The sequence below is a fragment of the Onychostruthus taczanowskii genome, unplaced genomic scaffold (genome assembly GCF_017590055.1).
Source record: "Onychostruthus taczanowskii isolate IOZ18803 unplaced genomic scaffold, ASM1759005v1 scaffold10, whole genome shotgun sequence".
NCBI classification, from domain to species: domain Eukaryota; kingdom Metazoa; phylum Chordata; class Aves; order Passeriformes; family Passeridae; genus Onychostruthus; species Onychostruthus taczanowskii.
The window spans coordinates 9,365,833-9,377,719 of NW_024496526.1; the positions used below are offsets into that span (position 1 = coordinate 9,365,833).

Sequence of the window (11,887 nt, forward strand, 5' to 3'; positions counted from 1 at the left end):
GGCTGAGGGATTTTTTAGGGAGAGTTTGGTGCACGGACCGGCGCTGTCAGAGATTTGGCTTTTTTTTTTTTTTTTTTTTTTTTTTTTTTTTTTTTTGAAAAAAAAAAGGAAAGGGGAAAAAAAAAAAAAAAGAATTAAAAAAAGAACCCTAAGCGGGCGCGGGCGGCGCAGCACCGGGCTGGCGGGGACGGGCTCCGGCAGCCCGCGGCGTGGGCAGAGCGGAGCGTGACAGCGGGGCAGCGCGGAGCCGCCGCGGCGGCGGCGGCAGGGAGATGGGCAAATCGTGACGGGTTTTCGGGGGGCGGCTTTTTTCGGGGGGCCGTGGTGCAGCCGCACACCTTTTTGGTGTGGTTTTTTTTTTTTTTTTTTTTTTTTCTTTTAGTGGTGGAAATATAAGCTGATCGGGAGAAGGGGGAGAGAAGCCCTCCAGTATCTCCCAGGTTTTGGATCCATCCGTGAGAGGGAGAGAAAAAAAAAATCTCAGCTCCAGCCCAACAAGTGGATTTTAATATTTTTTTTCTTTTTTTTTTTTTTTTTAATTTTTTCCTCCCCCTTTTCCACCCCGCCACCCACCGTCAAAGTGGGGTGGGCGTAAAGTGGGTGGGTGGGGGGAAAAGAGGCAGCGATCTCCGTGGCGGGGACTGAGCATGGAAGAGCCGCCGGAGGGGCACGGCCACCGAGACGCGGCGCCCGGCCCGGCGAGCAGCGGCAGCGGCAGCGATGGCGAGAGCGTGCCCGTGTCCCCCAGCCCCGCGCCCGCCTCCCCCGCCCGCCGCCCCCGCCGCCGCCGCCCCACCGCACCACCAACTTTTTCATCGACAACATCCTGAGGCCGGACTTCGGCTGCAAGAAGGAGCCGCCCGCGCCGGCCGGCGGCGGAGGAGGAGGCAGCCGGGAGCGGGACGGAGATCGGGGGCAGAGCTCAGGTAGAGAAAACGTCAACCCGCTGCTGGCCCGGCCGCCCAACCCGCCCGCCCTCCTCTGCCCGGACTCGAACTGCCGTCCCGACGGCTCCGCGCCGCCGCCGCCGCCCGCCGCCGCCGCCAAAGCCAGTCCCGCAGCGGCAGCAGCGGCGGCGGCGGCGTCGGGGGCAGCCAAGCCCCCCGCCGACGGGGGCGAGACTCACCCGGCGAAGTACGGGGAGCACGGCAGCCCCGCCATCCTCCTCATGGGCTCTAATAATGGAGGACCTGTTATAAAGCCCGACTCGCAACAGCCGCTGGTGTGGCCTGCCTGGGTCTACTGCACTAGGTATTCAGACAGACCGTCCTCGGGTAAGGAACCGCGGCGCATCTGGGAGCTGTTAAATCGTGACAAGGTCGCCCCCCCGCCCCCCTTCTCCTTTCCCTCTTCCCCCCTTGGCTTTGGCTCCCGGCTTGTTGAGGACCTCGCGTGGGGGGGAGGGCGGCCTGGGTCACCCGGGGCGAGAGGAAACGCGTCCCCCCCACCGCCACCACCCCTCCTTCCTCCTCCGAGTCTCCCAAATTTGAATGTGACGCCGGGCCCCGATTCGGCGGCGGTTCGATGCGGAGAGCCGGCGGGAGCGACCCCTTCCCGCGCCCCCGCCCGCCCCGCCTGCCGCAGCCCCGGGTGTTCCGCAGCGCGGCGGCGCGGGGTGAGAGCGTTGCGAGAAAAAGGCAGCGGGGTCGGCCGCTCCCTTGTGCTGAGGCTTTTTCTCCCCTTATTTTATTTTATTTTTTTTGTCCTGGGTGCTGCTGGAGGAGCGAGGGGGAGAAGACCCGAGGCACATGTTGAGCGGCTGCTGGCGGTGCGGGGGGAGGAGGTAGTGTTTTCTTGGAGACGAAGGAGAAAGGGCTTTACCGAAGGTGGCGGAGAGGCTGTTTAGCCGGGCCTCTGCAGCGAGCCAGGCAGGCCCTTAGGCCGCGCATTGCCGCCGGAGCCGGTGCTCCCTGCTGCCGTTCGGGGCCCAGCTCCGGGCTGGGGATATGCCTCTGCCCGAGGTATCGGCGCTCCCCGTGGGAGCCGCCACCTCGGCCCTCCCGGCCCTATTTTGCCGCCCCTTCTGCGTCTTTACATTCCCCAGGTGCCCTCAGGCACCCCTTTATTTATCATCGTTAGTTTTTGGTTTTTATTGCCATATTTTTTTGAAAGAAGCCGAGGATGAGGAGATAGGGTTCCCCCATGACACCTCCAGCCAGCAGCCAGGGGTCGGCCAGCGCGGAGCGGGGCCGGGGTGGGCTCTCCTGTGCCGGCTCTGGGCCGCTCCAGAGCGCGGGGAAGGCGGCGCTGCCTGGCCCCGGCCCTGCTCCGCACTGCCCGGCCTGGTGCTCCTCGCCAGCCGTCAGTGCGTCCGAGCCGTCTCCATCCCCCGTTATTGACACGTCCAGCGACTTCAAACTCAGAAAAGCCTCTTTGATTGACTGGGCTGATTGATGGGGTGATAGAGCTGTCAGACGGCACGGCCTCGCTCTCGGCCGGCCCGGCCGCGAGTGTTGTGTTGCCGATTCCCAGGGCCACCGAGCGCCCGGCGTTCTGCACTTGCGCCTTCATTTCCCTTCCTCGCCTTTCTTCGGGCAAAGGATAATTTCTGCATGTCCTCCTCCCCGACGCTCCCTGCTCGCTGCAACCGGGAGGGGAGAAGGGCGAGGGGAGGCTGGCTGAGCTCGGCCGCTCTCTTTGTTGTGCTCGTAGCTGCCCGCCGGCCCCGACTGCTTCTCTCGGCTCCGGGGACGAGCGGGCTGCGGCGGTCGGAGGCGCCGGCACCCCGCTGCAAGGTGCCGGGACTCAGCAATTCACTCCCCGCGCCCTTCACCCCCCGCCGGTCCAGCCCGGGAGAATCCCGCTGGGCCCCGTCCCTCTCCCCACCGGGCCTCGTCTCTGTCCTCCCTGACAGCCTCTGCCGAGCCGGGGGGAAATTCCCCCGTTCCGGGGAAGAGCTGCTTCGGGAGAGAAGCTTTCGGCCTACTCGGCCGCAGGGAGGCCTCTCCGGCTTCGGCTCCGGCTGCTGCTGGCGGGGGGCTGCGGGCCTGGGACCGCCCGCCGAGCCAGGCAGCTGTCGGGGAATTTTCGTAGATCCCATTCTTCACGGTTCCCTCCCCGCTCCTCTTCCCCATGGCCGGGCCAGGCCGGCGGGCAGAGGACCGGGGGTACCCTCCTCGGCTAGGCGCTGCCCTCAGGATGCGCCCCGGGACCGGGTGGCTTCCCCGGCGAGCTGCGTTGCACTTCAGCTGGCCGCTTTGCGGCCTGGATGTGGAGCAGCGGGGCTCTGCTTTTGGCTGGGCTTCGCGGAGGGAGCCGCAAGCGGGGCCGTAGGTCCCCGACAGGGATCGGCCGCCGGAGAGCCCAGGCGACCCGGGCGGTGGCGGCGGGGCTCCGGGGTGGCGGCGGAGAAGGGCTCCCCAGGAGTGGGCTGGCTTTGCGGAGAGGGTCGTTGTCCCCCGAAAGGAGACCAGGGCAGCCTTCTGCCGGTCTGCTGCTGGCGGTTCCCCGGTGCCTGGCAGCGGGGACCTTCGGTCCCCGCGCTGCCCGGCGGATTCGTTGCCCGGCAGGTACAGCCCGGTCCCGGGCCGTGCAGGAGAGCGGCTCGGCCCTGCAGGGCGGGCGGCGCGGCGCCCCGACGTGTGCCGGGGCGCGGGGCGAGCGGGCTCCGCTCCCCTCGCCCGCGGGGCCGGCTCGGCGGGGCCGGGGCGGTCGGTGATGCGCGGGCGCGCTCGGCCCCGGCCTCCCCGTTCCTTCCCCATCCTTCCCTCCGCCGTGCCGGGGCGGCGGTGCTGGGGTTGGGGGGCTGGGGGGGACACACAGAACCAGCACAAATTCACCCGTCGGCCATTTTTCCTCGGCCGGCGGGGCGGGGGCGGCGGTCGGTCTGTCGGGCGGGCGGTCGGTCGGTCGGTCGGCGGCGCGGCCCTGCCCAGCGGCGTGTGTGTGCCCTGCCCGCAGGCCCCCGCACCAGGAAGCTGAAGAAGAAGAAGACGGAGAAGGAGGACAAGCGGCCGAGGACGGCGTTCACGGCCGAGCAGCTGCAGCGGCTGAAGGCGGAGTTCCAGGCGAACCGGTACATCACGGAGCAGCGGCGGCAGAGCCTGGCCCAGGAGCTCAGCCTCAACGAGTCCCAGATCAAGATCTGGTTCCAGAACAAACGGGCCAAAATCAAGAAGGCGACGGGCATTAAGAACGGGCTGGCGCTGCACCTCATGGCCCAGGGACTCTACAACCACTCCACCACCACGGTGCAGGACAAAGAGGAGAGCGAGTGAGGCGGGCGGCCCCAGCCCAGCCCTGCGCCGCGGCGCCGGCCCGCCGGCCGGGAGGCGGACAGGTGCGATTTAAAAGCAGATCTATTGTCTATCCATAGTATAAGGACTCCGATTAAGAATAAAAAATAAATATGAACACTTAAGAAAAATTATCTCTATATAGCCAAACAGCATATGACCTTGTATATATTTAATTTCAGGTAAGAAATATGTGTAGCGATCTCTATTTGCTGGACAGTTTCTCTCTTCCCTTCTCTCTGTTTCTCCTTTCTTTTGTTCGTTTGTTCGTTTTGTTTGCTTTCCTTTTTTTTTCTTTCTCCCTCCATGTCCGTTTCTCCTGTTTTACAGTAAATGTCGGACTTTTCTCATCTGTCGTTTGATCTTATTTTTTTTTTTTTTTTTTTTTTTGTGTGTGTGTGTGTGTTAATTTCTGTCTCTTTCTTTTTTTTTTTTTTCCCGGGGAAAAAAAAAATTCTGATCCACAGACTGCGAGACTGAACCCGCCGCTACAAGCCAAAGATTTTATTATGTTCAGAAATCTGTAGTCTGAAATAAAGTGTAGACTGTGTTCAGGATCCAGGCTGGCTGTAATTCTTTATTTTAGTGTATGGATGTTTGCATATATATATACATAAAAATATAATAAATAAATGTGTATATATATATACACCATACGCTGTGTACATAGTGCCATTTTAGTGGCATATTTAGGTTTTGCTTTCGATAGATGCAGCAATTTTTAAACTACTCATCCCTTGTTCAAAACCCTTAGACCTTCGATTTTTAAAAAATTATTTTAAATTTTTCTACCCTTTAAAAATAATTAATTTTCTTTGGCAATTGCAGTCGTGCTTCACCTCCCGCATCTCCCTTTTTAACCAGAAATTAAAACCACCTCATAATAATGGTGATACAAGTTCCCGCTGAAAAATTGCCTGAAATTGTCTGGATACTTAGGGCTCCGGGATGTATTGGAAGGATTTTGGTCTGACAGCTCCTTGCCTCTCTCCGAGAGGATCTGCTCCCACGCTGTTTCCAGCGAGGATCGGGCCGGAGCGATCGGCGCTCGGCGCCGGGCGCTGCGCCACCGCTCCCGGGAGCGCTCCCGGCGCCGGTCCCTGCCCTCCGCTCCCTCGTGCGGGGCTCGGGCTCGCATTTGCCGTGTGCGTGGGACGCGGGGCGGCACGACAGGGCTCCCGCTCCGCTTTTCCACCCGCCCCGGTTAAAGGCCGGCCGTGCCCAGTCCCGGGTCGGCTCTCCTCGCCGCCGGCCGGGGGACACGGACGGGCCGGGACCGGGACACCACGGCCTCCTCCTCGAGCCGTCGGGGACCGCCGGGCCTGAGCCCACGCGGGCCTGGCGTGGGGCCCCGCCGAGCCGAGGGCAGCGACGGGATTCCCCTCCTGACTGACCCTATGGAACCGGGCACCGAGGCGGGTGGAGAGCCGCCCGTCCCCCTCGACGAGGCTGGCTGTCGGCTTTCCTTCTCTTTCTGCTCCTCTCTATCCCTGCCCTAGGCCCGCAGCCGGCAGGGCGAAGAGGACGAGCGAGCAGAGCTGGAGCCGGGGGACCCTTTCTCCTGCATCTCCCCGGAGAATGGGGCGATGCCGAGACCATGCCCAGGTCAGTGGGACCGGGGGGCGGAGGGGGGCAAGCAGCAGCACTCTGGGTCTGTGTAGCCTGCAGCTCCCCCCTCCTCGTCCCGTCAGAGGCATTAGGGGTTTTCCGTCTGTTTGAGAAGGGGAGCAGTGGGGATGATGGCTTCTGCCATTTTCGTGCTTTTTAACTTTTCCCTGCTTAGAGCTGCGGTTTGCTGTCACCGTCCGGGGATGGAGGCGCTGGCTGGGGACAGAGCCCCCTGCCCCCCGTGCCCATTGCCGGTGGGGCAGGACCCCTCCTACACCTCATCCCACTCCAACCTACCCCAGCGTATCCCACCCCATCCCCGCCCAGCCCAGCCCGCCTCTGCCCGCTGAGGGCTCTTCTCTCTGCAGGCCGAGGAACCGGGAATACTCAGAGGGCTTAAATAAATGTTGTACAGCGCCATCTAAAGTTGTGCATTTCTTTCTCTCCCTTTTTTTTTTTTTCTTTTTTTTTTTTTTTTTTTTTTTTTTTTTTTGACGGGATTGGAACGCGAACTCAAATCTTCCGCACTGAGGAAAATAAAGCCGTCCTTCAAAGTGCGAGTTCCGCCGCTCGCGGGGAAAGCGGTCGGTGAGAGCCCGGACCGGCGGGGCAGCTGCAGAGTTCGGGGGCCGCATTCAGATTCCCCCCGAGGACCCCCTTCACTTGCTGCTGTCCCGGGAACAGAGGAACATTGCTCCCCTACTCCCAGTCTCTGGAGTACTGGAGCCCGCTCCAGTCTCAGTTCAATCCTCTGCCTTTGTCATACACGCAGTCTCGCACTCCCCTGGAGCTGTACAGGCGAAAAATGGCATTTCTCCTTAAAAACAGAGTAACTGTCATCCCCAAGAGCATTCCCAGGCCGGATCTGGCCCGGACCTGCCGAGGGTAGAGGGCACCAACCCGCTTCGCTTCTCCTGTCCGCGGGACACGGGTGATGCTCGGGCCGGCTCTCGGCGTGGGTCGAGCAGGGCTGTCGGCCCCTTCCGCTGTCCCCCCCGCCCTGCTCCCCCCGGGCCCCGGGACCTGCTGCCTACCTGCAGCCGGGAGCCGGCTCCGGGGTGCTGGGGTTACCCGAAGGCTGGGGGGGCTCCAGAGGAGGAGGAAGATGAAGAAGAGTTTCCTCAGCCGCGGGTTGTCCAACCAGACTCAGCTGAGCTGGACAAGTCAGGAATAAAGCCGACGAGGGAAATATAGGGCAGATTAAAGGAGGCCTAAAGAGGATTATTTAAACAAATCAGACTTTTTAATGTAATTACGCTTTTAGGATTTCTCACGGAGAGCAGCTGAGCGGAGCATATTGGTGAATGGGTGCAGGCCGGCGGGGTCCAGGTCTGTCCTCGCTGGCTCCACGAACGACCTTGGTCCCCTGTGGGTACCGAGGGCACAGAGGCCCGCGGGGAATGGGGGGGACGACCTTCACCCTGGGCTCAGCACCAGCCCGAGCTGAGAAACAAGAGCAGAAGGCGCAACATCCTCCCCGTAGGGAAGGGACCAGGTGTGCGCGGAGCGGCGGGGGGAGGCGAGGGACACGCACCGGGCCCCCGGCAGGGGAGGAATGTCGAGGGATGGACGGACGGGTGGGACTGGGGAGCCCAAGTCCCAGGAAGAGCACCCGCTAGTCCAGGCGGAAAAGCCCTGGAGGCAAAGCGCTGCCCTCCCCCTCCTTCCTGCGTGCCTCGGGGGTCTGTTCCCCCACACCCCGGCTCTCGGGAGGCAGCCGCGCCTTTGTGGGATGTGAACATCAGTCAACACCCAACAGACAGCCCCCAGCCCCCCCGTCCTCCCTCCGCTGGCGGAAGGACGCACCGACGCTTGTTTCTCCGTCCAGGGCACCCCTTGAATCGAGGACAATCGTTCCAGGCCCCCGGCCCTGGCCCGACGACCACCCCCCGGGAGGGCGCGGCCCGGCCGCCTGCTGATTTGCATATGCAAATGAGGCACGGGGGAGGGGGGGAAGGCCACGCGTGGTCCCCCCCGTCGGTCCCCTCCGGCCGGGGCGCAGATCCCGCTGCCTCCTGTCACGGAACTTGTTCCTTTGTGCCGCCTTTCGAGGAATCAAAGCAGACACGGTTGTGACACGTAGCCCGGAGGGTCAGAGGTCAGATTTCACAATCCCAATTACAATGATTTCTAATGATGTTTATCTTGCGGGTTCCGACGGCTGGGAGCTTTACAAGAGAGCTTCGCTCCCCTCCCCTCTGCTTGGAGGGCCGTGGGTGCGGGGGGCTCTCGCCTCGCCTCCGGCCGGGCGCAGATGCGCTTCCCCCGGGCACGGAGCGCCGCGTCCACCCCGCCGAAGGGCGCTGGGAGCCGGACGACGGTGCCGGGGGAAGGACGTCAGGGGTCCGGCCCCGGCCCGGGCTCCCTCCGTGCTTCCCCGCGGTGGTCGAGGCCACGCCGGAATTAATCGAGTGAACACCACAGTGGTTTACAGTGAATTCTGCCAAGCACTCACCTCTCCCTCCCCGTCGGGTAAGGTCCGAGGCAGCGCTAGCAAGTGACTGAGCGGAGGTAGGAGCTCTGCTCGTCGATCATTTGTCCGGAGTCGGTCGCGGCTGTAGTGGCTGTAGGGACCGGCCTTGCCCCGCTCACCCTCCCGCCCCTGAGCCGCCCAGCCCCGTCCGAGTCCCGGGGGAGGCGGCGGGCGGTCCCTGCGGGGAGCTCCCTCCGCACCCGGAGAGGGTCCTGGCAGCGGGGAGCACGGCCCAGAACACCTCTCAGCCCCAGGGCCCCGACTTCTTCGATGTAAACCACTTCGATGTAACTTTTATTTTGTCTTACAAGAAATAAACGCAGAGTGGCGATCGGATCAAAACACAGCTCAAACGGTTTCCTTTTAAATCTAAAACCGTTTTGAATAAGATTTGTCGAATGGCCAAGGGCTGAAACTTTGAGAAAAGGTAATAAATGTTGAGCAAAAAAAAAAAATCTTAACTTTTCTTCTGTTGGGGAGTTGGACACGTAGCACCCGAGCCCCAGCCTCGGGCTGGCTGTTGACAGAAGCGCGCAAGGTGCATCTTTATGCTCTACATCAAATGCCTTTGACACAGACTTAAAAAAGTCTATGTAAAGCAGCTAATGGTGCTCGCTCTTCCGGCTGAGTAAGTCGGGGAACCAGATTTTGCTGGAAGTAGAAGCCCTTTGCTCTGAGAATTGATCTTTACTGCATCAGGTGAGCAACCCTTACATTAAAAAGACTTTTCTTGTTTGTTTTTGGCCACTTGATCAGTTTGGAGATAACGAAGATGCGAATAAAAACTTTGGTAGCTGCGGCAGCAGCAGCAGAGCCGTCGGGGGGTTGAGGAGGAAGGGGCTGCGGAGCCCGGGGCGCTGCGGGCCCCGGCCGGGCCGGTGCCGGTGCCGGTGCCGGTGCCGGTCCCGGTGCCGGTGCCGGTGCCGGTGCCGGTGCCGGCGGTGCAGGCGTGGGGGCTCCGCGGGGTCGCGGGGACGGACACGGGGAGCAGCCCCGCTTTGCCCCCGCGTTTTGCGCAGGGCTCGGCTCGAGTACGGGAAGGAGCCGCTGCTCCAGGGAGATACGGGGGTACAGGCGGGCCAGGGCACTTTTTGGTGAATTTTTTTTTTTTTCCCTCATCGAGGTGACACCAGAGGTAAAGGCAGCCCCGACGCCGGGCGCTGCTGGGGTACCACGGGCGCGGGTGGGGTGTGGGAAAGAGCTGTGCTGGCAGCGGGGCCGGTTCCGATCCGTCATGCCTCCCAGTGCCGATGGAGACGCTCCCCGCCCGCTCCCCGACGCCTCTATTTGCGAGGACATGCTGCCGCTCGAGAAAATACTGCAGGGACCCGAGAAGCAGCGGCAGTAACGGGGTATTTTTATCTCCTCTCCCTTCCTTGGATTGCCAGATGAAAAGGACACCCCACTTGTTACCCTGCCCCGTCCATCACAGGCTCTCCCCGGCGGGGAGCGAGGCTCGGGGACCCTGTGGGGACATCGGCTCTCTCAGGAGTCCCCTCATGCCAACAGACCTTTTAGAAATAGGTGGAGGTGGAGCTGCACCTGCATGGCCTCGTCGGGCCCAGGAGAGGATGGGGGAGAAGTTGAGCTTAAACCCCAAATTTGGAGCAAATGGAGGCAATGAGAACTGTACTCTGGTGGGTGCCTTCAGTTATGAAAAGATTGAAGAAGGCATGAGAAATAATATTAACTTTAGGATCAGCCCCATTTTTTTTCCTTTGAGAGAACAATGCGTGCCTTATCTCCCTCTGAATAAATAAATCATAATTGCCCGACAGTTAGCCGTCACAATAAACTTGACCAGATCTTCCAACAATTAGTTACGCGTTCTCTCTGCTCTGGTAAAAGTCTTGTTAAATGTGATGAATGTTAAAATAAGCTACCCTTGAACGTACTTTCCAAGATCTTTATTGGAAAAGTACAAGTATGTAAGCCTCTTAAGGAGACCATAATGAGAGAGGGTGACTGGTGAAACATAAGAATTGAGATAGGACTAGATATTCAGCTACAAATGAAATACTGATTGGATCATGTCTTTTTAATAGGGTTTGATGTATTCCTGGTGCCACTTTAAAAATTAAAGGTGTCCTTTCCTTCAGGAGCCAAGCACTGACTCCAGGAGCAGTTTTGCTGGAGAACACTGTCAGCTTGGCCCTTTCCACAGGCAGGTTTATCTGTTTGGAATATTGCCTGGGAGTATCACACCTCAGTTATTGCAGTGCTCTTCTCCTGCAGGGCTGCTTCAGCAGTACCTGGACCCCAGGTGAGCAGGTGCTTCCCATTAGGCCAGGCTGGGGCAAGCCCATGCTCTCTGCCAACCCTCAGGAGACAGCAGTCAGTGGTTTGGATAGGAGAGGGAGGCTTGCAAGATGTGAGGCTTCCCCAGCTTCTCTATCGGAAAGGGAGTGGAAAGGGTTTTGAAGCCTTCTGACTCAGGCTCCCCATCCACCAGATACCCACAAGAGTCCCGGGCTGACTTTGTAATCAGGGACATCCCTGGAATCTGCCCCTGAGACATGGAGTTGGAAGGCAAGAGCAGAACAGCAGATTTGAGCACCTGCACACAAACAGCCCCAAGGACTGGCCCCAGTTGTATCATTCTGGCTAAGGAACCAGGGTAGACCTTGGTACCTCTGAGGACCTTTAATTGGATTAGAAAAATGACCAATATATTTTTTTGTTGTTCCCAAGAAAGGTCTGATCTTTTGCTTGGGATTGCCCAATCTGTGTGTTTCTAAGTGATTAACCTGGCTGTACCAAAGTGATGGGTCCTTGGCTGGAAGTGCTGGTCCTGCCTTGAGCAGAACAAGGAGAAGCTGCACTGAGGCTCCTCTCTACAGGTGCTGTGGATCAAGGTCAGGCTGTGCAGTGATTTCTTTTTGTCCCTGTTGGTGCAGAGCAGGGCACTGAGAATTTCACCTGAGCCAGTCAAGGCTCCTGGGCCACCTATACACCAGGAGATCACACAAGGAAATTCCTTGTGTGTTTTCCAGCTACACCCTTTGCACAGTGATGGATGTCTTGGTGCAGCCCAGGTCTGGACATTTATAGCACTGTGTGATCTCCATGCTACTGGAGGAACTGGTGAAAGTCCATAACTCCAGAAAAGCAGGTAGGGAATTTCATGGTGGAGGTTCATAGCTATGAGCAGGAAGGGATGTTAGAGCAACAACCTACTGGTTTCACTTGCAGCCTTTTACTTCTATAGGTCTTTTTACATGCAGGGTCATATATTTAAAGTGGATTTCTGGATTAATGTAAGGTTGTTTGAGGTTCCTCCCTTAAGTAAAAACACACGACACCCTTGGTTTCTTGTGGAAATGAACATAAATATGGATCCATTTCTGCAGTGGTTTAACATGCAGCTGAATTTACCCCAGAATGTCTGTTATAGGATGCATCATATAAATATATAATGAGTCACATTTTAGATACTGATCTTGTCCTCCATAGATAATAGTATCAGTTGGAGGTTATTACAGGTTCTGTGATGTAGCTGTTTCATATTTGACTTTTTAAAATATGTTCCACTTACTTGTAGACCACACAAGCTCTGTGGAGGACACCTGGT

General features: G+C 59.1%; 1 protein-coding gene across 1 annotated transcript; it reads left to right on the forward strand.

Annotated features, from left to right (window-relative positions):
• The first annotated feature begins 407 nt into the window (after window positions 1-407).
• Window positions 408-4,280, forward strand: EN1 (engrailed homeobox 1). Its single transcript, XM_041407206.1, is given in 3 exon segments — window positions 408-771; window positions 774-1,274; window positions 3,901-4,280. Coding segments are annotated over 3 exon segments (942 nt in total). The 5' UTR covers window positions 408-647; the 3' UTR covers window positions 4,218-4,280.
• The last annotated feature ends 7,607 nt before the right edge of the window (window positions 4,281-11,887 follow it).